Raw genomic sequence first — 26,241 nt, 5'->3', positions numbered from 1 at the left:
TCAGATGGTAAAGAATCTGCCTGCAACGCAGGAGACACAGGTTCAATCCCTGGGTCAGGAAGATCCCCTGGAAAAGGGAATGGCTACCCACTCCAATATTCTTGCCTAGAGAATTCAAATTTTATCTGTAAGTTCTTTCAGCACTCCAGGACTATTTTGCATAGGACTGTTTATTTCAACTCGCATAATGCAGTCAAAGCTTCCCTTACTGTATTTTGAAAACAGTGTGCAAGTATTATACTGTTAATCAAATAATCTGTATTAGAAGAGCATCATAGTCTAGTTCTTCCATCTGACCATGAGGTTTATAACATAGATCTCCAATAGAAGAAACATTTTTGTTCCTCCTTATCCTGACACTAATCTCACACTGTGATTTCACATTCAGGGTTATGTATTACTGTACAGCGATACATGCTATTACACACAGTTAAAATTCTTCCCTTCAATAAAATACATGCCTCAGTTACCACACTGAATTCCACACCACCTAGGCTTAAGTATGCCAAACAGCTTTAGTAATTTGTTTACCAACATATACTCTGTACGCTAATACAACTCAAGGCCCCAAGTACTGCTTTTAATCAGATTTCTTATAATTTTCCCTTAAAAGTATTATACCACCTCTACTATTTTTCTATTATTTTTTATTTTTTCTACTATATTTTTCTCTAGCCAAAACACTGTTTCTGCCATATTATTTCATTTTATCTATGCTTTTCTCTCTCTATCCTTCAAGTAAAGTAGCACTCAACCCACTGCTCTATCAACCTTTTAGGTATTTAAAGCTTAAGACCACAGCTAACAGAAAAGTGGGCTGTCCTTATGAAACTGAAATTTCAAATCACATTAGGAAGTAAAGACAAATGATAATAGGCAGATTTCAAAAAGTATTAATATCTCATTGTAACTTCCCAAAGCAATCTGATATAACCTCATTCTAAACACTTCATTCTATGCAAAAATTTTAAGCAACTTTTATTTGGGGTGTCAAATTATACTACATATTTTTACTATCTCAAAAAAAAATAATTCAAAACACAGTAGTTTCTCAAATACTAGATTCAGTCTATATGATAATCATTAAGGTACCAACTCTCAAAGATGTTCACCAAGATCACATAAGGAAATTATCACTGTGTTCTAACATGTTCTAAAAGTTTCAGCTTCTCTTGACATAGCAATCCTGAAAATAATCAAGAAAAAAGAAGATATATACGTTAAACCTTACCTTTCAGTGTGAAAGGATATACAGTTGACCTCTGAACAACTGGGTTTGAACTGCATGGGTCAACTTATGTATGGATTTTTTATCCCCCACTAAATACATACATCTAGGATTTCCTTGGTGGCTTGGAGAGTAAAGCATCTGCCTGCAATGCAGGAGACCTGGGTTCAATCCCTGGGTCGGGAAGATCCCCTGGAGAAGGCAATAGCAACCCACTCCAGTATTCTTGCCTGGAAAATACCATGGACAGAGGAGCCTGGTAGGCTACAGTCCATGCGGTTGCAAAGAGTCGGACACAACTGAGCGACTTCACTTCACTTCACTTCTTCAAATACATACTACAGTACTATACTGCGGACAGTTGAATCTGCAGGTGCAGAAGTGCAGACAGGGCAGGCCAACTCGAGGTGTATGTGATTTTTGACGGCAGAGAGGGTCAATACCCCAACTCCATGTACTCCAGTCAACTGTACTCTCTAAAATGGACTCTCTAATATTCTAGCGTAAAGATCTTTGTCATATAGTCTACAGCATATATAATAAGAACTGATGTTCAAAATGACTTCAATATTCTAAGGTACTTAAATAAACAATATAAGCATACCTTCTTTCATTGTATCTCACTTCACTGTACATCACAGATCCTACAATTTTTACAAATTGAAGGTTTGTAGTAATACTGCCTCATGCAAGACTGTCAGCACCATCCTGCAACAGCATTACTTTTTTAAAATTTTTCTGATGTGGACCTTTTTAAAGTCTTTATGTCTCTACTGAATTTGTCACAATACTGCTCCTGCTTTATATTTTGGGTTTTTGGCCAGGAGGCATATGGGATCTCAGCTCCCCAACCAGGGATCAAATCCACATCCCCTGTATTAGACGGTGAAGTCTTAACCACTGGACCACCAGGGAAGTCCCAGTTTTTAACTTAAGGTTATGTACATTGCTTTTCTTAGACATAATGCTATTGCACACAAAGACTACAGTGTGGTACAAGCATGACTTTCATATGCACTAGGAAACCAAAAATTTGTGATTTGATTTATAGCGTATTAGTTTTGTTGCAGTGGCCTGAAACTGAAACCACAGTATCTCTGAGGTGTACCTTTAATATACTTAGATGTAGTAATTCACATGTTTTGAAAGTACAGTTGGCCCTCAGTATCCCTTGGTTCCAACCACTGAAAATCAACCAGATACAAAGGGCCAACTCAATTACATCATTTCGAGTAACTATAATTAATGTTACTTTATAAAAAGATTTTTAATACAAATATAAAAAGAAAATTTTATTAACCTAATTTTGAGTTAGTAACAAAACTCAATTTGCAATTCAATTTCAGTTAGCCAAAGATTTACTACTTTAATAATTAGGAATAATACATTGTCTGTATTATCTTTGCTTCTATTACCACAAACATTTAAAAGTAAACTAAATGAAAATCAATGAACAAATATTATTTACAAATTTTATGGTCTCTTTATCATTAAAACTTCACTCTAAAAACTAATTACAATATTAAGATGTAAAGTATTAATACAGAAAATTAAAACCTGAACTTCTATCTATAAATAACCAGAGAACGAGATGACTAACCTACTAAATCTGAATGTTTTCTTTTTTTTTTAATGTGGAAAAAGAGCAATGAGAAATGACTAGAAAGTCACTTCTTCTGATAATAAATCTGATGGCTCCCCAAAATGGGAACATTCCTTAGAAAAGTAAAACATTTGTTATAAAGTTACATTTGATTGTAATCATGTTTCTCTTAATTTTTAAATAAAGATATATTTCTCCGTTTGGGGCAAAGAATAAGAAATTGCAATTTCTTACATGTAAGACATTATCTCATAGGGTTCAGAAAATAAAACATGTACCTATTGCTGAAATAAATGTTTTCTGATGTATAGCAGAAGTTCAGCTGGAACTGAGACAGCTAGAATTCATCAACTGAACTCATTTCTTTAAAAAACAGCCTGCAGTTTTTATTATTTTCTATTTTCAGCTTCTTCAATAAATCTAAAGTTATCTTTTATTGTAATAAAAATGACAGCATTTGAAATAAACAACTTGAGTTTTTATATGCATGCCCATTATCTACATGAAGTAACCAATGCAGACTTCAAACACGTAAAACACAAGTGTACTAACAGAAATATAAATGTATCTGCATATGAAGTGCTAAAAGAATCACTGCTAGGAAGAAAGTATTTGAAATTAATGTATGAGAACATTAAATATTCAGATGACTATAAAGAACAATATACTTAATAATAGTGCCTTACATTTTCTTCTCCAATTACCAATCAGTTTATTAAAATTTATCATATTTATAAGTCACTCACTTTCTCTCCAGTCATCTAAAAGAAGCTTTTAAGAGAAAACTTAATGAGAATATTATATTCTAATTTCTAACACTCAAAACTCTTAACTCAATTGATTTTAGTATCATTGATTTTAAAATCTAAGTATATCACAGGTGTTTATTTTATACAACTGACCTACTACTTTTAATAAATATGTACTGTGCACTCCCTGATGCCTCATAAAACCCCCAGAACAACAACAGAAACTTGATACTTTATTTGATGTAAACCTTATAAATTGCCTGTCTAAAAGCTACAAATGCAGAAATTCTTCCTAAATTTCCTATCAGTTTAGTTTTTGCCTCAAAAAGTAACACATGACTAAAATTCACACATCTATTCCACATATTATAGAACAAAAAATTTAGTATCTGTATTTTAACATTTAATATCTGCATTTTAATAATTCTAAATAAATCTTTAAAAAGGTAAATATAAAAGTTACTCTAGTTACTTTCTTCTTTGTGCTGTTCAGTATTTTCCAAATCTTCAATGAACATGCATTAACTTTTATATTGCTTTTTGTAAAAAAATAAAATAAAATAAAATAAAAATACTCTTCACAAACAGCATGAGTGGTTACACTTTGCAAATGAAAAGAAAAATGAGATGTGAGAATGAGAGGGATAATCCTCAATTCAGGTAACTTCATTCTCTTATTATTCTAACATTATTACCAGGTCCTACTATCCCTGAAAGTCAAAGATATAAAAGAGAGTACTAAAAAGAGAAAAATGAAGAATGTTGATTACATCTCTAAGTTTATAGTACACTTAGAAGAAAAGAAGGAGGAACCACAGGATACTCAGTAATTAGGATTTCTCCCTCTCTTCTATCTTTAGCTACAGCAATTCTCATTTCAGAAAATGGAAGAATTAAGTAATTTATTTCCTCCTATACTTTTTCTCAAGTTAACAGGCAACAAACAGGAGAATGAGGGCTGATCCTGATAGCCTCACCAAAGTTATTTCTCCCTATCTAAAAATACAATGCTACTTTAGATGTATGGCTTGCACATGTGCCTTAGCTGCTTTCAATAAAAACAAAATAAAAGAGACATTAAGTAGCTAATGATGTTAGCTCTGAGACCACCTACCTCTCCAGGGTGCAATCTATCCCAGTTTTCATTAATGTATGTCATAAGCTCAAGTTCAGAATCAAAGTATTTCTTCTTGTGAATAACACTTAGGTTGTAAAGGCATAGGTGTGCTATATCTACCCTGGAATTCAAAAATAATCAAATCATATGAAAATAATGTTTTGGTTATTATTTTTAAATCACACATTATTATTATAAAACCAGCTATTTAAAAAATCCAAAGTATTTAGATGAACAGATGGTTAATACCATGTCATATTCACAATAAATCACATATATGAAAATAAATGAAAAACATTAATTTACCCTGAATAATAACTAAAATTTAAGATACTCGATTTCTTAAAAGAGAATCTGATGTTTAAAAGTTAATTTATGATCTAAAATTTCATGTTTTCACTACTACATAAGCTATAAAATGGATCATACTTTAACAGATTTTATTTTATCTGATTCATTAATTAAATCCTATCTTTTCCTAAAATATGTAAAACATTTAACAAAAATATCTAAGTACTTACTATAAGCATTTTCAGTAAATCTCCAAAATTCATCATACTTCCCATGCCCAAGGATTACTTAACTGAGGCAGAAACTGGCATATTATAAGACCTTTCTCTCTTCTACTGTATTCTGAAGGCCCAAAAGAACTAGAAACATGAATAAGAATTTTGAAGATCTAAAAGATATTTCAAAGTTACTTTTTATACCATTAGAAACTGAATGGCCTTATTACCTTAGCAATAAAACTAGATAATCTTTGGGAAAGATAACATCAGGCTTGAGGATAAATAAAGGAAAAGAAAGAAAGCCAGGCATAAAGAACAAATTTTTCTTTAAGCTAAGTAAATGTATATAGAAAAGTTTCATCCTGTAGACTTAAAACACAATTCTTCTTTTGCTCCTTAATAGAAAGGTCCATACTTACCATTGTAATGGTAGACGTTTGAGGTATTCTGGTCCAGAACTGCAGACAGAGCAAATAAATGTATAAAACCTGAAGAAAAAGAAAGTTGTAACTGAGCAAGCAAGAGTGTGTACAAATTATTTACCAATTACAATTAATATTCAGCAAGTACATATCCTACAATTGACATAAGGACTGATAAAGCAAATTATAATCTGAATCATGACACTGTGAAGAATTTCTTCTCTAGTAATGACAAGTAATGAAACAGTTTGTATATGGTGAGGGGGGCAGGATCAGTTTTTTTTTAACTATTAGAGACCTTCAGAATTCACATACAAATTCATATAAGTATAGCTTACTAATGACTTGTTTGTACTGTGAATTCTGATGGCTGCTCTCATATGCTATAGTCACCGTTACTTTTACATGTCCAAAACAATCTGGTAAAATAAGCCCAGAAGACAAGCTGACATTGCCAAGGTCAGAAAAACAATAAACTGCATAAACTAAGATTTAAACCTAGGGTTTTGATATTACATTTAGTGCTCTATCTATAACTTTTCTTCCTAGAGCCCTATTTCACATTCTCTTAATCAAAAAGGACATTAGGTCAGCCTTCTGACATTCTTTAGATCTAAGATATAAACTGTGTGCATCAAGGTTCTGTCGCCTTTTCCAATTGCCTATCATGAGACCTAATTGAGCTTTTAAAAAAGTATAATAGAATGTATTGGGGGGCAACAGGTACCAATACAATCACTGGTCAAATACTTTAAAAGCTTTCTGTAATAATATCCAAAAGCACAAAAATTGTGTTTTTTAAAAATTATGTATAATTTAAGTATATTAAACAATATTGTCCCTCTAAGCTGAACCGTTTCCGAATCAAACTTGGGGGGAAAAAAAAAAAACCTTTAGAAATGTGAAAAGGCAAACACAACTTTTAAAAGCTAAAAAAAAAAGCCCATAAATGAGTCAGTAAAGCTCAAATGCCCTTCTCTCACCTGTCTCCAAATAGCATTGGCTTTTGAAGGCATTGCACACAAGCTTCATGAAACCACTGTTTACATTTGCAGCACTGTAGCATCTTTAAATACCAGCTATACAAAAAAATTTAAGATTAAAATTACTACCTTTCATGATGTAAAGGTTAAAAAATACCACGACAAAAGTGATGTGCAGAATATAGTTGTGATTATTGCATCATAGTTCTGATATTGTGTTAAATTTTTTCCTTTCCAAAAAGTTTATTAATATTGACTACATCATCCCTTCTTGCGTTTTATTCTTGAGAATTTATAAGCCCTTGAAAGCTATGTCTACTATTTCTAGCTAACAAGAGTGTGTGTGCACACACACACGCACACACTCAGTTACTCAGTAGTGTCTGAATCTTTGCGACCCCATGAACTGTAACCTGCGAGGTTCCTCTGTCTGTGAAAATTTTCCAGGCAAGAATACTGGAGTGGGTTACTATTTCCTACTCCAGGGGATCTTCCCAACCCCAAGATCAAACCCATGTCTCTGCGTCTCCTGCATTCACAGGCAGATTCTTTGCCACTGGACCAGTTGGGATATGTGGGTCCTAAATTAGTAAAGGATCTTTGACAAGTCTGCAATTTTTTTTTCACATCAACAGTCTCAGAAGTCATCAATATGTAGAGCTATTTTGTCCTATATACCAAATGACCACAGGCAACTTTATTCCTATGTTTCCATCATTCTTGTTCATTATAATGCAAAGGAGTATAGCAATTTAATAAATTTGATTAACATAATTACAAACTTAATCTAAGGCTCCACCGGTATAAAGGCTCTGTGACAGACTTTTGTCCCCTTTCAGATAGCTGAACATACTAAAACTAAATCTTCAGCTAAAGCTAAGTCTCTTTTTAGTTAGTACATGGTTTTAATATATAAATATCATTATTGGCCACCAAATTAATACCTTTTCTTCAAATTCTTTTGCTCACTCAGTGAGCCCCACCATTAATCTTAAGCCATACACAGGCAAAGGCAAGACAACTACTAGTAAGGCAAAAGACTAATGAATAGTGTTTTCCAGGTACTCTGTCAGGTGTTAAAAGTGTTAGCAATATCAAATATAGTTCATGTAGTCAAGAGATTAAAGAACAATGAATAATCTGCTTCATAAAATAATGTATATAAACTTCCTTGGTGGCTCAAAGGGTAAAGTGTCTGCCTGGAATGTGGAAGACCTGGGTTTGATCCCTGGGTCGGGAAGATCCCCTGGAGAAGGAAATGGCAACCCACTCGGGTACTCTGGCCTGGAAAATCCCATGGATGGAGAAGCATGGTAGGCTACAGTTCATGGGGTCGCAAAGAGTCAGACATGACTGAGCGGCTTCACTTTCACTTTCAAAACACTAGGCATAAATGATTAAAGGAAAAAGATCCATCTCTTTTCACTGTATCTCTTTTATAAATTATTTAAAGAAACCAGACCTAATGTTTTTCAAATCTGCAAGAGACCAAAAACTGAAAAATATTATAAAAATGTTAAACCACAAATAAAAATTCCATAAGATCAGAGACAAAATAAAATGAAGAAATAGAAATAATTTATATGTTCACTTATTCACATTTTCAGCACTAAACAACTTATATGTCCCTGCATCCTCTAGAGAGCACCTCTGTCTTAAGAAACATGGAGTCCAATAAGATTTAAGAAACCAATAATTATAATTTAAATAGAGTTAAATGTAAAGTTATTCACTAACATTTTTTACGTATAGCACAAATACATGGTACACAATTTGGTTTAATATCAATTCATATGAAAAAAAGAACTTTAAGTTTTAGTCAACCACCAACAAACCCAGAATGAGCCAAAAGAATATGATGGGACATATTCAACCAAAGAGAGGTAACACAATCTTTTCTTGCAATAACAGAAGCATAATACCTAGAACTTTTAACAGCCTCGTTATATTGTCAGACTATTCCTGGAAACACTCCATTTTGAAATCATGGCACCATATTTCGAGAGTAAACTTTCAAAAACTGAAGAGCAACAAAGACAGAGCTCATAAAGAATGTTTGATGTGAATGGAGATTTTAGCCTAGATGAGAGAACACTTGGTATGTCACTCAGAGAGTGGGAAATATGATTATTGGACTTAACTATTTTAAGAGCTACCTCTACAAAAAATAAGATGGATGGGTTTAGTTTCAAAGAGCAGAACTAGAACCAGTGATCAGAAATTAAAGGTAAATTTCTAAACATTCTTAGAACTGTTTGCTGACTCGCTTATTCAGCAAACATTTAACGGTAAATAAATAAAACTATGGCCTCTAATCCTCCCCAATTTTCTTCATTGATACTTTCATGCATTTACAATTCACTATCACTCTGATATCATAACCATTAACAAAAATAAAGTAGATAATATAAGCAACTAAAAATTAAGGGCATTAAATAACTGTATTTACTTACTCTCCAGGGCCTCCACAATAGCAGTAACATTGCTGGACATTGGTTTTATGACCTGCATCCCATTCAAGGTCTGCCACACTATAGGGTAATGTCTGCTTCATGACTTGCAATGCTTTGGCATTTGGTCCTTTCTTAAGCGCACCACCCCTCTATATTAGAGGGAAAAAGTTATTTAAAAGAGTGAAGGATAAAATTTTAAATATAATTCTCTAATTTTAAAATGCTTCTGAAACTTCCAAAGAAATTTGCATTCTAAATTTCTTACCATATCACAAACTGTTTGACCAATAATAATCTTTATTTATTTTGTTGTCTTTTCTTTCAAATTATTGCCCCAACTCCAAGACCACTATCAGAAAATAAGTGCAAGAATAGTTGCAAGTCACTTAAGCATCATTAGTCAAACAATAAGCAGTACCTCTTTCTACCCAGCACTGACTGCTCATTTCATTCAGATAAACTTTCAACGTGCACAATCATTACGTTGATATGCCTTACAAATTTCCATTTAGGGCATTAGCCCAAAACACTTAAAAGATACCTTTGTTGTTGTTGCAAAAACACACTGTCGACAGAGCCATTTTTCATCTGAATCAATCACACTGGAATCAATATGAGGTGTGTGACACAACTGATGATATCCTTAATATCAAAAAAAGCATAAAGCAAATTCTATTTTATTAATAAATACTGCAACACAATTTAAAGAAGGCATTTTAGTATTCTCTTTCCTACATTAATATATTTAAAAGTGATGACTAAACTTATGGTAAGAGCTTCAAATTACCAACGTAAAGAGTTTTTAATCATTAATGATCAACAGGGGCATTAAGTATATAACAAAATGTTTCCACAAGATTAAAACAAATCAATGCTTACCTTGGCCACACTTATCACATATAACCATTTCATTGGGAGCTTCTGAATACTCTTCTTGACATATTGTACAGACCATTTCCCCACTTCCAGTGGCTCCTGAAATATTTAAAATATACATAAAGAATTGTTCCATATAACAAAACTACTTTTTTGACACAGAGAGCAGCCTATGCTGGCAACATCTGTTTCCCAGATCATAATGGTGTTTTCTCAAGGCAAAGTACTATACACAAAACACTATCTCTCTGCTCCCTAGCTCTGTTCTCACCTTTAACTGAAGATGCCTTACTGTCTGCTTTCACAATTTAATCTGCCTTTTGGCAAAGGGTATAATTTAAAATGCTCTCAGGCAGGATCCCTTACCATTCACTTCCAGTGTTTCCACCATCCTGGGAGGCAGGAAAAGCCAATGTTTTTGAACACTAGAACAACTCTCCAGAACACACACCTACCCATGTACATGTACTCACTCACCCTACACTGCCTAACATCATGAGACTAAAGAAAAGGGGCAAGGAAGATCCATCAATGACTCGTTACTCTCAGGTTAAAGAACATTTATTTTTATTCACTAATTTACAAAAAGGAAAGGCTGAACATTAATTATCAGATCTCCAGCTTCTGAAATATGGCAACATGATATCAATGTACCCTAAACAATATGACACTGCAACAAAAATGATGGGTTCCATCATTAATTTTTTACCTGAGTAAGTTATTTCTTCCTTAAACATTTATATTCTAAAAACAATTTTATTCCACAAAATTTAGAATTTCATCACTTTTAACACAATTATAATAATCTCAATTTCAATATACATAAAATATTAATACACACATTTTATTCACATACTAACAATAATAAAAATGTATAATTTTGTGCTATGAGCCAGCACTGTTAGGCTCTTGACAATATTACTTTGTTTAATTCTACAATTTATTAGATAAATACCCTATTTATAGGGAAGAATTAAGACTCAGAAAGATAAAGGAACTATAGTTCAAGGACCCTTAATCAAGTATCAAGGGTAGAATTTAAACCCAGATACACCATATTCTCTCCACTGTGAGCTGTTTCTTTTCATTAATACTATATGCAATGTTTCTTCCATCAAAAGAATTTTTCACACTGTAGGTTTCAAAGAGTGTAACTTTTTTTTTTTAATTTGGCTGCGGGATCTTAGTTGTGGGTTCTAGTAGGTCGAACCCAGGATTCTTGCGTTGCGAGCATGGACTTTTAACCATTGGACCACCAGGGAAGTCTCTCGAAAGTCTAATTTCTAATAGTTGTATGCTATTCTTTCCAGTAGAAATAACCAAATTTACTTTTTTATGACTATTCTTAGATATGCAGGTTACCAAATTTTTTGCTTGTTTTTTCCATTTTTCCATTTTTGTTTTGGCTCTTGTCCTCTCTCCTCTCCTCTCAGGCTCTGTTCACATAGCTGGATGTGGCTTCCCACAGTTTCTCAGTTTATAGCTCCAGTCAGGAGAGCAACCAGACTGCACCTAGAACCTCTCAGTCCAAATCTGCAACTTCCTGGAAAAGGAGCAATAGGCCCAGATTGCAGTAGGTGCCTGATCTCTCATTATAACCATGTAGACTGGTGTGGGGGAAGGCAGTTCCTCAGAAAAGAGGGTGCTGATCCAAAAGACGTACGTGTTCACCTCAAGAAAACAATCCTGAGGAAGCAGAGAATTGCCTTTAGTTGTGATATTCAGTATGTCTTTTTTACCATCAAGTTTACAAAAACTTTCTGTGTAGCTTATTAGCCTTCTTAGTCTCCCTGACTCTAAGCCCAAATGACTATAAAGCCATTTCATCTTAGATGTGCCCAATTTTTTGTTGTTGTTAAAGCTACAGGAAACATTTTTTATCTGGATTTTTTACTTCTGAATTATTTCTTTTGAGTAAACTGCTACAAATGAATCTGTTGTATAGATGAAAGCAAAGAAAACATTTTTATGCATTTAATGCATTTTTATGCATTTAATGCATTTTTATGCATTTATTGCAAATATCCAAAATAGAAATTTAATATTGCTACCAGCAGTGTACCATATTCACAGAAACCATAACTAAGATCAAAATCCTTTTAAAATTATTTAATGGTTTTAATTGTTATCTGTTGCAATGCACATTGCTTTGATTACTAATATGACCATACATTGCTTTTATTTATGCAAATTTTCTAAAAGAATCTTATTAGATGAGTGAAACTACTATAATTTATTAAGTCATTTTGATATATAACTACTATATGCAGGATTCTTACAGGAAGAAATCTATTAAAGCTACACTCCACACTGACATCTGCCATAACGCAATTTCTAGGTTCACTTACTCATTCTATAGCAGCTCCAAGTTATATGTGTGCAAGTTTCTAGGTGTTAGAAAGAATTAAATGGCCCAAGAACTATCTAAGAATAGTAAAAGGAGCCAGCAAGGAAAAAACAATCAGAGGCCACTGAACTGACATACTGAGTATGCCACATGTAGAACACAACCCCCTCACTTCCACGACAACTTTCTACCTCTGTGTACAATTGGTTTTCTCCTTCCTTTATGGAAGGAAGGATGAGAGAGAAGGAAGAAAGAGAAAGATCTTATATTTAACTCACAGGAACCTCAAAAAGGTGGAAAAGTTGAAAGGGACACATAGCTAGAATCAGTTATCACATGTTTCAGTTCCACCAGAAGGATCCATATTTACAAACTAAGAAAAGGGGGATAATTCTGTATGCAGGCTATTAAGAGCTATTCAGTATCACTACTATTGGAGACATCCTATGCTCCTCCCTATTCCTTTTCTCACTGACTCCTCAAGTTGAGATTCAAAACATCATGTAGTCCTTTAAATTGATCAGTCCTAAAAACTGGAAAACAAATTTCTCTAGAAAAACATTTTACTAAAGTTAACAGCTATTGAACTCTCCATCTAATTCCTAAGTACCATGTATAAAAATGGCAACTAGAACATTCCAATTCCATTACCAAAACTTTTTATTCTTTAAAAAAAATTAAGAGTGAAATCAAGAATATGAACACAGCAGTAACCTACCATAAAGTTGCACCTCAGATTCAAATTAAAAACCCAGTTGATAAATACTTGAAAGAATTTGTCTCCTTTCTACATAAGGAGATATAAAAATATCTAAGTGGAGACACATTAACAAATTACAAGAATACCAAAACTGGGGCTTTAGTTTGCAGCTGAAGTACTTGCACTTTTAATATTCATAATTTTTCATAACTATAGCACTTTCATGAAACAGATACCTGGGAAAATGCCTTTATTTAACAGATTTAAAGGGCATGCAACAATTATAGTTTGCAATAAAAAGCATTACAAGAAACATACCTATAACCAAACCAATGCATACCTGTATTCACTTCTACTTGCATCCAAATATAACCTAGTTTTCTCATCTAAATATAAAAACTCATAGCTAAGCAGTAATTTTAAACTATTCTTAAGGATGAGTATTTCTAGTATTCTAAAGCTATTTAATATATCCTAATCCCCCAAAACATCTGGCAAATAGTATGCTCTCAATAAATATTAGCTCTCTATATAACTTCTTACTACTACAGGCAAGTAACAGTTAAGGTGAAGCCCAAAGTGTTACTCATATTAACAGCTAAAATTTTTCTTCAAAGTTCTTAGAAGGGCCCTAACAGTAATTTATACATGTGCATCTGTCCTCTAATCTACTCTTATCAACAGAGCAATTCTTGATTTTCTTATCATCTATAACACAGATAACTCCTTGAAGACTGAATACCACCCTGATTTTTTTTTAAGTTATCTTAATACACTGTACTAAAGAGACAACACTAGAAAATGACAAGTTGAAGAAAATAAAATTTTACTGTAAATCATGTCCAGGGGAAATAGTAGCACCTGCCTGTTTGAATGTCCTTCCAGAGAACCCAGGATTTAGAACTGTCTTCAAATATGATGAAGCAGCTCTGTTTCAATATGTTTATCTGGAAAAGAGGAAAACTTACAGTGATTTCTTTTAAAATCAAAAACAATCTTAAATTTAAATCCAAGATTATTAAAAGTTTACTGCAAAAACAGCAAAAGATGTATTAAGGTAACTTGCCTTTTTGATAGTTCCAAGATAAAACAAGCCATCTGACCATCTAGCTAGGACATCCTGACCCTCTTCAAATTTACATGCTGGCTTTTTGACTTTATGTCCATCCTGTAAAGACAGCTTGGTCAAGGATGTTGGGGTCTTTTGGTTTCGACGTAAAGGAGACCGCTTGTGGACCAGTGAATTACCTGCCCCTGTAGAGTCTCTGTTTAGGAAATAAATAATCACATATAAGACTGATACTTATAAAGCTTATTTTATACCAATCATGTATTTATCAAAATGTTTTATCCATTAAAAACCTTATAATTAGGGAAAATACTAACAAGTACCTCTCCAGAAACAAAGAAGCTTAAAACAAAATTATAGCAGTTGTCAATATTCATTCAGTGTCAACCCAAGGGAGGCCAGGATTCAGCAACCACTCCAAGGTAACACATTCAGGAAAGCTATAATCAAAATGACAGCTATAAGTGGAAGTGGGCAGGCCATGGTTATGAGCAAAGGATGCGCTGAATCTCATATTTAGGTTTTTTTAAGTACGTGTGTATTTATTTATTTGGCTGCACCAGGTCTTAGTTGCAGCACACAGGATCTGGGATCTTTAGTTGCAGAATGCAAACTCCTAGTTGAGGCATGTGGGATCTAGCTCCTTGAACAGGAAGGGAACCCAGTTCCCTGTATTGGGAGTGCAGAGTCTGGACCACCCTGGTGGTCTTCCCTGGACCACCAGGGAAGTCCCTCATATCTCTTTAGATAAAATAAAAGAAGCTGCATGACATAATTTCATAAGCACTTGATAAAGAATAAGAATGATTATGTCCACTACTACATATACGATAAACAAGGACCTACTACATAGCACAGGGAATGGTATTTAATATCTTGAAATAACCAATAATGGGCAAGAATTTTAACAAGAATACATATATAGGGATTGCCCTGGCTGTCCAGGGATTAAGACTCAGCACTCCCAATTCAGGAGGCACAGGTTTGATCCCTTGTCAGGAAACTAAGATCCCACATGCTGCCCAGCCAAAAGAAAGGAAAAAAAAAGAATACATATATACACACATATATGTATAACTGACGGAGAAGGCAATGGCAGCCTACTCCAGTACTCTTGCCTGGGAAATCCCATGGACAGAAGAGCCTGGTAGGCTATAGTCCATGGGGTTGCGAAGAGTAGGACACAACTAAGCGATTTCACTTTCACTTTTCACTTTCATGCACTGGAGAAGGAAGTGGCAACCTACTCCACTATTCTCGCCTGGACAATCCCAGGGACAGAGGAGCCTGGTGGGCTGCCCTCTATGAGGTTGCATAGAGTCGGACACAGCTGATGCAACTTAGTAGCAGCAGCATGTATAACTGAATCACTTTGCTGTACACCTGAAACACTATAAATCAACTATACTTCAACTGAAAAAAGATTATGCCCCATGTAGTTAAAATATACTAACCAGTGACTCTGGGTAGTTGGGTATATTTAACTCATTGGAATGGTAGTCATGACCTCCCTACAGAGTATCACTACTGAATGAAGCCTTGTTCACTGATGGGAATGCATCACAGTCCCTCAAGTATACTAACTTCTAGAAGTGTAAAAAAACACTGAGAGCCACCAATTTTTACAAAATCATATTCAACTGAGAGGCCAATTGTAAGATCACTTACATTTTTTAAGCATAAGACCCCAAATTATATACTCCAAAATTACATTGTGACATATATCAATTACTGCATAAAAAGCACAGCACACCACTATCAGCCTTCATAAAGATAACCAAGCAATATGTGTTTGGTGTCATCCTCCCAATTTAGACTTTTAACTAATTAAATGTACAGTAACATGTAAAACTAGGTAGGTGATCATTCTAAAACAGTATAAAAGTTAGGTAAAAATGAAGTAAGTAGGGAAGAAAAAACAGTTTCCAATTGGGAATACCAATTTTCAATACCTAAGGATACACAAATTCTGGGAAATTCTGTCACAAACCACAACATGAATAAACCCTGAAAACATTACGATGAAGTAAAAACAGGCAGACAAAAAAGACAAATAATGTATAATTCCACTCACATGAGGTAATTAGAGTAGTCAAACTGATAGAAACACAGAGTAGAATGGTTAAGTTCCAGGGGTGTGGAGGAGGGAGGTATGAGAAGTTAGTGTCTATATACCAGTGGATGATTCATGTTGATGTATGGCAGAAACCAACACAATACTGTAAAACAATTATCCTCCCATAAAAATTTTAAAAACTAAATGAATAAATAAAGGGCACAGAGTTTCAATTTTAAAGATATACTACATTCTAAAAATATCCAAAGGAATAGTGACTGATATTCCACATTTGCTAAAAAAACATTAATCTATGTAACCAAGAAGCTAAACAAACTCCAAGCAGTATAAATTCAAAGAGATCTACATCTAGACAAAACACAGTAAAAATGTTGAAACCCAAAGAAAATCTTGAAAGCAGGAAGAAAAATAATTCTTCACATACAAAGAAACCCCAGTAAAGCCAACTTCTCCTCAGAAACAATGAAGGCCAGAAGGCAGTGAAATAGCATATTCAAAGAACTGAAAGGGAGGAAAAAACTGTCAATCAAGAATTTTATATACAGCAAAACTGTGCTTTCAAAAATGAAGGTGAAAAAAAGATACTTCCAGATAAACAAAAACTAAGAGAATTTGTTGCTAGCAGAGTTACAAGTAATAAAAAAGTTCATAGGGTTGAAATTAAGTAAACCAAGGTAGAAATTCAAACATGCACATATGTATACACACACACAAAATAAAAAACAAAGAACACTAGGAAAGGTAATTAATCATGAAAGTCAGTATAAATGCATACTTACTCTAAAGCAAACATATGGAATAATATGTACATAATTGTATTGTTAGGGCTATGACATACAAAAGTGTAATATATTTGACAATAACTGCACAAAAGATGGTGGGAACAAAACTGTATTTAAGTAATGACACCATATAGTAGCTCCAACCCATAAGGACAAAGCAAGAAAATAAAAAATGGTGAGTAAATACAAATGAAAAGAATGTCAAGAAAGTATCTACCATATAACCCAAGCAAGTCATTATTTCAAGTAAGAACTGATGTTTCATGAAAAAGCTACTAGTTCAACCAGCAACTCAATGGCACAAATATCTTATATGAATTTCCTATTCTGTCACATATAATATTAAAAATCTAAACTCGAGATTAATATTAAGTGAAACTAATGTTTCATCAAGAATGTTCTCTGGTAGTATAGTGGTTAAGAATCTGCCCACCAAAGCAGGGGACAGAGGTTCGATCCCTGGTCTGGGAAGATTCCACGTGCCTTGGGGCAACTAATCCCATTTGCCACAACTACTGAACCCATAAGCCCTTAGAGTACATGCTTCACAACAAGAGAAGCCACCACAATGAGAAGCTTGTACATGACAACCATAGTAGCCCACACACAGCCAGGAAGACCTAGCACACCCAAAAATAAATAAAAATTTTAAAAAAGAATGTTCTTAAAAGTGCAATAGGGTTTTCTGTGTGTGTGTACAGTGTTTTTGTTTAACTGTGAGTGCTCAAAAATAAGTAATACGAGCATACATTGGTGCCTTGTTTCATGCTAAGGCATAAACTAGTTTGACCAAACACTGTTTTTACACAATCATACAAAGGTCAATACAGTGGGAAAAGCAAGTAACATATTAGTATTATCATGAAAACAGTTAGGACCTTGCAGACCACCTGAAAAAACCCATTGATCACATTTTAAGAGTCATGCTCTAAAGATATATATCACCATATACTGTTGTCAGGTCAGCATCAGCTGAAGAAAAAGCTCTTCAATACTATAATTAGATGATTTACAAGACTTAAAAACCTGACAAGATGAGTGATAGAAATAAAAATGGAAAATGAGTCACTATAATAAATTTTATCAGCAGGAAAGATCCACATCAGGCTGAGAGTTTTCTCTATCCAGACAGTGAAACAAAATCTTCAAATCACAGTATGAAAATGACTCTATCAGCAAGCAACTTTCTAGAAAGCTATAAATTCAAAGGTCACAGAGACTTTGCTTCCCTTAGAGAAACTAAAGCCTGAGCAACAAAATTAATTATGTGTGAGAAATAACCTCATCAGAATGCCAGGGAGACTACAAGGACCTAGAACCTTCCAATTCTAGAGTGGAATATGTACAAAATTGCAACTGCAAACATTTCCAGATACACTAGTATGCTCTGCCATTGCTTCACCAAATTCTCTCCCTTTTTAACCTTTGATGGCAAGGTCTGTCCCCATCTTACTCTCCACTATATTACTCCTACTACACAATAAGCCCTTAGATCATAAGAAATAAATCATTAAAAATTTTTTTCCACTCCTAGTGTTTCCACTCTGATTTTACTAATATTTCTGGCACATCGTATATTAACAATCCTTAATCCAGTAACAGATGCCCTTGATTCCTTATGTCTTACTTCCACTATAACCTTTTTCCCTTCTCTGCTCTTACAGTCGTCTCCCCATTTAGTCTGAAATTAACTGCAACACACACCACCATTCTCCCACCCAAACATTCTACCAAAATCAGGAAATGTGTGTTACTCTTCTGACAGCTGTAGCCTCATAGCTCTGTTATAGGGTACGGTACATAAAGCTCAGAAAGGTTATATGGACTTTATAAAGTTCAAACTCAATTTTAAAAAAGCTATGTAAAATAAATTTTTTTTTCTAAAAATATATGCCAAAATAATCTCAGTTTTGCTCTAAGAATAAGAATAGACTCTAATTTACATTCTAAGGAAAATGCACACCAATATTTTATCAATACAAACACACAGAACATAAATTGTGTATTATCTGAAACTACTTTAATAAAGATATTTTGTAAAAGTATTATCCTACTTTAAAATTCTTCTTCACAAAGAAATTTTAGAGAAAACAAAGTAAGAAAGGGTAAATGACCCATAACACTGAACACAACTCAAACATAACTAGGATAAACAATGTACATCTTCCCTTTTCCCCTGTTACTGTCACTGATTACTTCCCTCCTGTCCAGAATGCATCCATTATTAGAAGTTAAACATTTTTCTAATTTTAGAATGTATTACTTCCTTTCTGATTACAAAGGTAAACACAGAGCTGGTTAAATAAATAATATAAAAATATACACTCAAAAATAAAATTCCCTTCACTGATCATCTGAAACTATCGCAACATTGTTAACTGGCTATACCCCAATACAAAATGCTTTTTGTATTAAAAAATAAATAAAAAATCAAAAAAATAAAAATAAAAACTTCCCATGCTACTTCCTCCCACAAAAGAAAACTATTCATCTCATTTTTCTTATGTATATAATCTACATGTAGACATAATTTACATACACATAACAAAAATTAGAATATTGTATACACTGCTCTATAATTTTTCTCACATAACAATATATCTTAAATCAATGTAATGTCCATCTGTATAAATATAAAAGTATGTAAGATAATCTTTACAACAGTTGCTAAGCTCCTTTCCAACTACCACACAACTGAGGAACATTTAGGATTTTCCAATGTTTTAGTATTACTATCACAGGTAATAATACAAAGTTCATCCCTTTACACTTTAGTTTTAAAGCATTCCAAATACTATATAGCATAAATTCAAAAAGAACTGCTGTATCAAAAATATGCATTTTTCCCCTTTTATTGTAGAACATTATAAATGCATGCAAAAAGAAGAGATTAAGAAGTGGCAAGAATACACTGAAGAACTATACAAAAAAGTCTCAACAACCCAGATAACCATGATGGTGTGATCACTCACATACAGCCAGACATCCTGAAGTGTGAAGTCAAGTGGGCCTTAGGAAGCATCACTAGGAACAAAGCTAGTGGAAGTGATAAAATTCCAGCTGAGCTATTTAGAATCCTAAAAGATAATGCTGTTAAAGTGTTGCACTCACTATGTCAGCAAATATGGAAAATAGCAGTGGCCACAGGGCTGGAAAAGGTCACTTTTCATTCCAATCCCAAAAAAGGGCAATGCCAAAGAGTTTTCAAACTACTATAAAATTGTGCTCATATCACATTCTACAAAGTTAATGCTAGAAAATACTTCAAGCTAGGCTTCAGCAGTATGTGAAACTGAGAACTTCCAGATGTAAAAGCTGGGTTTCGAAGCTGCAGAGGAGCCAGAGATCAAATTGCCAATATCCACTGGATCATGAAAAAGCAAGGGAGTTCCAAAAAAACATCTACTTCTGTTTCATTGACTATGCTAAAGCCTTTGACTGTGTGGATCATAACTGTAGAAAATTCTTAAAGAGACAGGAGTACCAGACCACCTTACCTGTCTCCTGAGAAACCTGTATGCAAGTCAAGAGGCAACAGTTAAGAAATGGACATGGGGCAACAGGAACATATATATCAATAATTACTTTAAATGTAAATGGATAAAATGCTTCAACCAAAAGACACAGACAAGCTGAATGGACACAAAAACAAGACCCACGTATATATGCTGTCTACAAGAAACCCAAAGACACATATAGACTGAAAGCGAGAGGATGGAAAAATATATTCCATACAAATGGGAAGCAAAAGAAAGCTGGAGTAGCAATCCTCATGTCAGACAAAATAGACCTTAAAATAAAGAATATTACGAGAGATAAGGAAGGACACTACATAATGATCAAAGGACCAATCCAAGAGGAGGACAGAACAATTGTAAATATCTATGCACCCAACATAGGAGCACCTCAATACATAAGACAAACACTAACAAACATAAAAGGAGAAACTGACAGTCACACTAATAGTAGGAGACTTTAACACCCCACTCACACCAATGGACATACCATCAAAACCGAAAATTAGTAAGAAAACACAAGTCTTAAATGATACATTAGATGACATGGATCTCATTATCTTCAGGACATTCCATCCAAATGCAGAAGAATACACCTTCTTCTCAAGTGCACATGGAACATTCTCCAGGCTACACCACATCTTGGGTCACAACTCAAATCTCAGTAAATTTAAGAAAACTGAAATCGCATCAAGCATCTTCTCCAACCACAAAGCTATGAGACTATATATCAATTACAAGAAGAAAACTAAGAAACACAAACTCATGGAGATTAAACAACATGTTTCTAAATAACCAAGAGATTACTGAAGAAATCAAAAAACTTCTAGAAACAAATGACCATGAAAACAGGGCAACTCAAAACCTATGGGATGCAGCAAAAGCAGTCATAAGAGGAAATTTTATAGCAATTCAATCCTACCTCAAGAAACAAGAAAAACATCGAATAGACAACTGAATAACTTTATACCTAAAACTGGGAAAAGAAGAACAACAACAAAAAAACCAAACCAAAATTAACAGAAGGACAGAATCATAAAGATCCAAGCAGAAATAAATGAAGAAGAAATGAAAGAAATACTAGTAAAGATTAATAAAACTAAAAACTGGTTCTTTGAAAAGATAAAATTGACAAACCCTTAGCAAGACTCATCTAGAGAAAAAGAGAAGAATCAAATCAACAAAACTAGAAATGAAAAAGGAGAGGTTACAACAGACAATGCAGAAATACAAAGGATTATAAGAGACTAATATGAACAACTACATGGCAATAAAATGGATAACATGGAAGAAATGCACAGATTCTTAGAAAAGTTCAATCTTCCAAGACTGAACCAGGAAGAAACCGAAATTATGAACAACCCAATTACAAGCACTGATATTGAGGCTGTGATCAAAAATCTCCCCCAAAACAAAAGCCCAGGACCAGATGGCTTCACAGAAGAATTCTATCAAACATTTAGAAAAGAGCTAATGCCTATCCTTCTAAAACTCTTTCAAAATATTGCAGAGGAAGGAACACTTCTGAACTCATTCTACGAGGCCACCATCACCCTGATACCAAAACCAGACCAAGACAACACAAAAAAAGAAAACTACAGGCCGATATCACTGATGAACATAGATGCAAAAATCCTCAACAAAATCTTAGCAAACAGAATTCAGCAACACATCAGAAAGCTCATACACCATGATTGTTGGGTATATTGCAGGAATGCAAGGATTCTTCAATATACGCACATCAATCAGTGTGATACACCATATTAACAAACTGAAAGGTAAAAATCATATGATCATCTCAACAGATGCAGAAAAAGCCTTTGACAAAATCCAGCAACCATTTATGATTAAAACTCTTCAAAAAAAAAATGGGCATAAAAGTAACCAACCTCAACATAGTAAAGGCCATATATGATAGGCTTTCAGCAAACATTATTCCCAATGGTGAAAAACTGAAAGCATTACCCCTAAGATCAGGAACACGACAAGGGTGTCCACTTTCACCACTATTATTCAACATAGTTCTGGAAAGTCCCAGCTACAGCAGAGAAGAAAAAGAAATAAAAGGAATCCAGATCAGAAAAGAAGAAAGCTCTCACTGTTTGCAGATGACATGATACTGTACATAGAAAATCCTAAACACAGTATCAGAAAATTACTAGAGCTGATCAGTGAATTTAGCAAAGTAGCCAGATACAAAATCAATACACAGAAATCATTTGCATTTCTATATACTACCAATGAAAAATCAGAAGAAGAAATTAAGGAATCAATCCCATTCACCACTGCAACAAAAAGAATAAAATATCTAGGAATAAACTTACCTAAGGAGACAAAAGAACTTTACATAGAAAATTATAAGACTGATGAAAGAAATCAAAGAATGACATAAACAGATGGACAGATATTCCACGTTCCTGGGTAGGAAGAATCGATATTGTGAAAATGACTATACTACCAAATGCAATCTACAGATTCAATGTGATCCCTATCAAATTACCAATGGCATTTTTCACAGAACTAGAACAAAGAAATTTCACAATTCATATGGAAACACAAAAGACCCCCGAATAGCCAAAGCAGTCTTGAAAAAGAAGAATGGAGCTGGAGGATCAAGATTCTTGACTTCAGGCTATACTACAAACCTACAGTCATCAAGACAGTATGGTACTGGCACAAAAACAGAAATATAGACCAATGAAACAAGATAGAAAGCCCAGAAATAAACCCATACACCTACAGATACCTTACTTTTTACAAAGGAGGTAAGAATATACAATGGGGCAAAGACAGCCTCTTCAATGAATGGTGCTGGGAAAACTGGACAGCTACATGTAAAAAAATGAAATTAGAACACTTCTTAACACCATACATAAAGATAAACTCAAAATGGATTAAAGACCTACATGTAAGACCAGAATAAAACTCTTAGAGGAAAACACAGGCAGAACACTGGGTGACATGAATCAAAGCAAGATCTCCATGACCCACCTCCTAGAGTAATGGAAGTAAAAACAAAAGTAAACAAGTGGGACCTGATTAAACTTAAAAAGCTTTTGCATAGCAAAGAAAACTATAAGCAAGGTGAAATGACAACCTTCAGAATGGGAGAAAATAATACCAAATGAAACAACTTACAAAGGTTTAATTTCCAAAATATACAAGCAGCTCATACAACTCAATAACAGAAAAACAAATAACCCAATCAAAAAGTGGGAAAAAGACCTAAACACACATTTCTCCAAAGAAGACATACAGATGGCTAACAAACACATGAAAAGATGCTCAACATCACTCATTATTAGAGAAATGCAAATCAAAACAATGAGATATCACCTCACACAGGTCAGAATGGCCATCATCAAAAGTCTACAAACAATAAATGCTGGAGAGGGTGTGGAGAAAAGGGAATGCTCCAGCATGGTTGGGGGGAATGTAAACTGATACAGCCATTATGGAAGATGGTATGGAGAGTCCTTAAAAAAACTAGGAATAAAACTACCATATGACCCAGCAATCCCATTCCTAGGCATATGCCCTGAGGAAACCAAAATTGAAAAAGACACATGTATCCCACTGTTCACTGCAGCACTATTTACAATAGCTAGAACATGGAAGCAACCTAGATGTCCATCGACAGATGAATGGATAAAGAAGTTGTGGTACATATACACAATGGAATATGACTCAGCCATAAAAAGGAACACATCTGAGTCAGTTCCGATGAGTGGATGAACCTAGAACCTATTATACAGAGTGAAGTGAGTCAGAAAGAGAAAGATAAATATCGTGTTCTAACGCACGTATACAGAATCTAGAAAAATGGTACTGAAGAATTTATTTACAGCGCAGCAATGGAGACACAGACACCGAGAATAGACTTATGGACACCGGGAGAGGGGATAAGAGGGTGAGATGTATGGAAAGAGTAACATGGAAACTTACATTACCATATGTAAAATAGATAGCCAATGGGAATTTGCTGTATGACTCAAGAAACTCAAACAGGGGCTCTGTATCAACCTAGAGGGATGGGATGGGGAGGGAGGTCCAAAAAGGAGGGGATTTATGTATACCTATGGCTGATTCATGTTGAGGTTTGACAGAAAACAACAAAGTTCTATAAAGCAATAATCCTTTCATTAAAAATAAATAAAAATTTAAAAAAAAGAAATGGACATGAACAACAGACTGGTTCAAAATTGGGGAAGGAGTGCAACAAGGCTCTATCTTGTCACTCGGCTTATTTATCTTATATGCACAATACTTCATACAGAATGCGAGGCTGGATGAATCACAAGCTGGAATAAAGACTGCCAGGAGAAATAACAACCTCAGATATGCAGACGATACCACTCTAATGGCATAAAGTGAAGAGAAACTAAAGAACCTCTTGATGAGAGTGAAAGAGGAGACTGAAAAAGCTGGCTTGAAATTCAACATTCTAAAAACTAACATCATGGCATCCAGTCCCATCACTTCATGGCAAACAGAAACAGAAAAAGTGGAACAGTGGCAGATGCTATTATCTTGGGCTCCAAAATCATTGCGGACGGTTACTGCAGCCATGAAATCAAAAGACGCTTGCTCCTTGGAAGGAAAGCTATGACAAACCTAGGAAGCACATTAAAAAGCAGAGACATCATTTTGCTGACAAAGGTCCACCTAGTCAAAGCTGTGGCTTTTCCAGTAGTCATGTACGGATATAAGAGTTGGACCATAAAGAAGGCTGAGCGCCAAAGAATTGATGCTTTTGAACTAGGGTGCTGGAAAAGACTCTTGGAGAGTCCCTTGGACTGCAAGAAGATCAAACCAGTCAATCCTAAAGAATATCAACCCTGAATATTCACTGGAAGGACTGATGCTGAAGCTCCAATACTTTGGCCCCTAAGCAAAGAGCCAACTCATTAGAAAAGATATTAACGCTGGGAAAGATTGAGGGCAGGAAGAGAAGAGGGTAAAAGATGTTGAGATGGTTAGATAGCAATATTGGCTCAGTGGACATGAGTTAAATATTACTTCTGGATGCTCAACTGACCCTGGTTTGAGCAAACTCAGGGAGATAGAGGAGGAAAGGGGAGCCTGGCATGCTGCAGTCATGGGGTCACAAACAGTTGGACATAACTTAGTGATTGAACAACAATAAACAAAACAAGCACAATGAACCATCAGATATTCACCATCCAGTTTCAATTATCATCTTGTGATGGGTATTTCATTTAAACACCCCATTTTGCCCAAAACTCGCATTATGTATATATTTTAATGTGATACTTATTGTCAAATGAATCTCCAAAACAGTACCAATCAACACTCTGACCGGATCAGAGAAGTTACTTGATGGCCCACACCTTCTCCGAAAAGGAGTATCATCCTTTTGCTATTTGACAACACACACACACATACAAGCGTGTTTCTATTTACATTTCTATTACCAAGAAGCTTTTTCCCCCCCATAAATTTGTTAACAATTTGTGTTTTCTTGAAACTCCAGCTGATGTTCTCAGCCTGTTTTTAAAGCTGAAATGTTAATCCTTCCCATAATGATTTTCAAGAGCACCTTATATATTTCTAATACTTTGCTATTATACAGTTGGAAATATTTTCCCCAGTTCATATCATGTAAAAGTGCCTTGATAAATACTTTTTGATCAGGAAATATTACTTCTGGATGCTCAACTGACCCTGGTCAATAGCTACAAAGCTCTATCGCTCATCTTACATCAATGCTAGGTTGACTCTCATGTTTAAGTTAAAATTTACACAGAAAACCAAAACAAATAGAAGAAGCTGGTCCACCTACCCTTTCTT

The 26,241-nt window shown here is 34.5% G+C and overlaps 1 protein-coding gene across 8 annotated transcripts in view; it reads right to left on the bottom strand.

The window, feature by feature from the left end:
• MTF2 (metal response element binding transcription factor 2) overlaps window positions 1-26,241 on the bottom strand; it is a 75,124-nt gene that overhangs the window by 12,538 nt on the left and 36,345 nt on the right. For 2 of the 8 annotated variants that reach the window (XM_069598029.1, XM_069598039.1), the window contains exons 2-10: window positions 14,236-14,252; window positions 14,054-14,155; window positions 13,853-13,934; window positions 9,944-10,039; window positions 9,606-9,706; window positions 9,065-9,213; window positions 6,612-6,707; window positions 5,626-5,694; window positions 4,695-4,818 (exon numbers count right to left, since the gene is read on the bottom strand). In XM_069598029.1, coding sequence (XP_069454130.1) covers window positions 4,695-4,818; window positions 5,626-5,694; window positions 6,612-6,707; window positions 9,065-9,213; window positions 9,606-9,706; window positions 9,944-10,019 — 615 coding nt within the window. In that variant the 5' untranslated portion in view covers window positions 10,020-10,039; window positions 13,853-13,934; window positions 14,054-14,155; window positions 14,236-14,252. Of the gene's footprint in view, window positions 1-4,694; window positions 4,819-5,625; window positions 5,695-6,611; window positions 6,708-9,064; window positions 9,214-9,605; window positions 9,707-9,943; window positions 10,040-11,302; window positions 11,627-13,848; window positions 13,935-14,053; window positions 14,253-26,241 lie in introns of those variants that run through there. The other 6 variants (XR_011258553.1, XM_069598005.1, XM_069598047.1 and 3 more) reach the window with 5 other exon arrangements.

This window comes from Ovis canadensis, chromosome 1 (assembly GCF_042477335.2).
Source record: "Ovis canadensis isolate MfBH-ARS-UI-01 breed Bighorn chromosome 1, ARS-UI_OviCan_v2, whole genome shotgun sequence".
Classification (NCBI taxonomy): Eukaryota; Metazoa; Chordata; class Mammalia; order Artiodactyla; family Bovidae; genus Ovis; species Ovis canadensis.
Note: the sequence above shows the minus strand (reverse complement) of the source record. Positions and strands in the feature narration are given on the sequence as shown.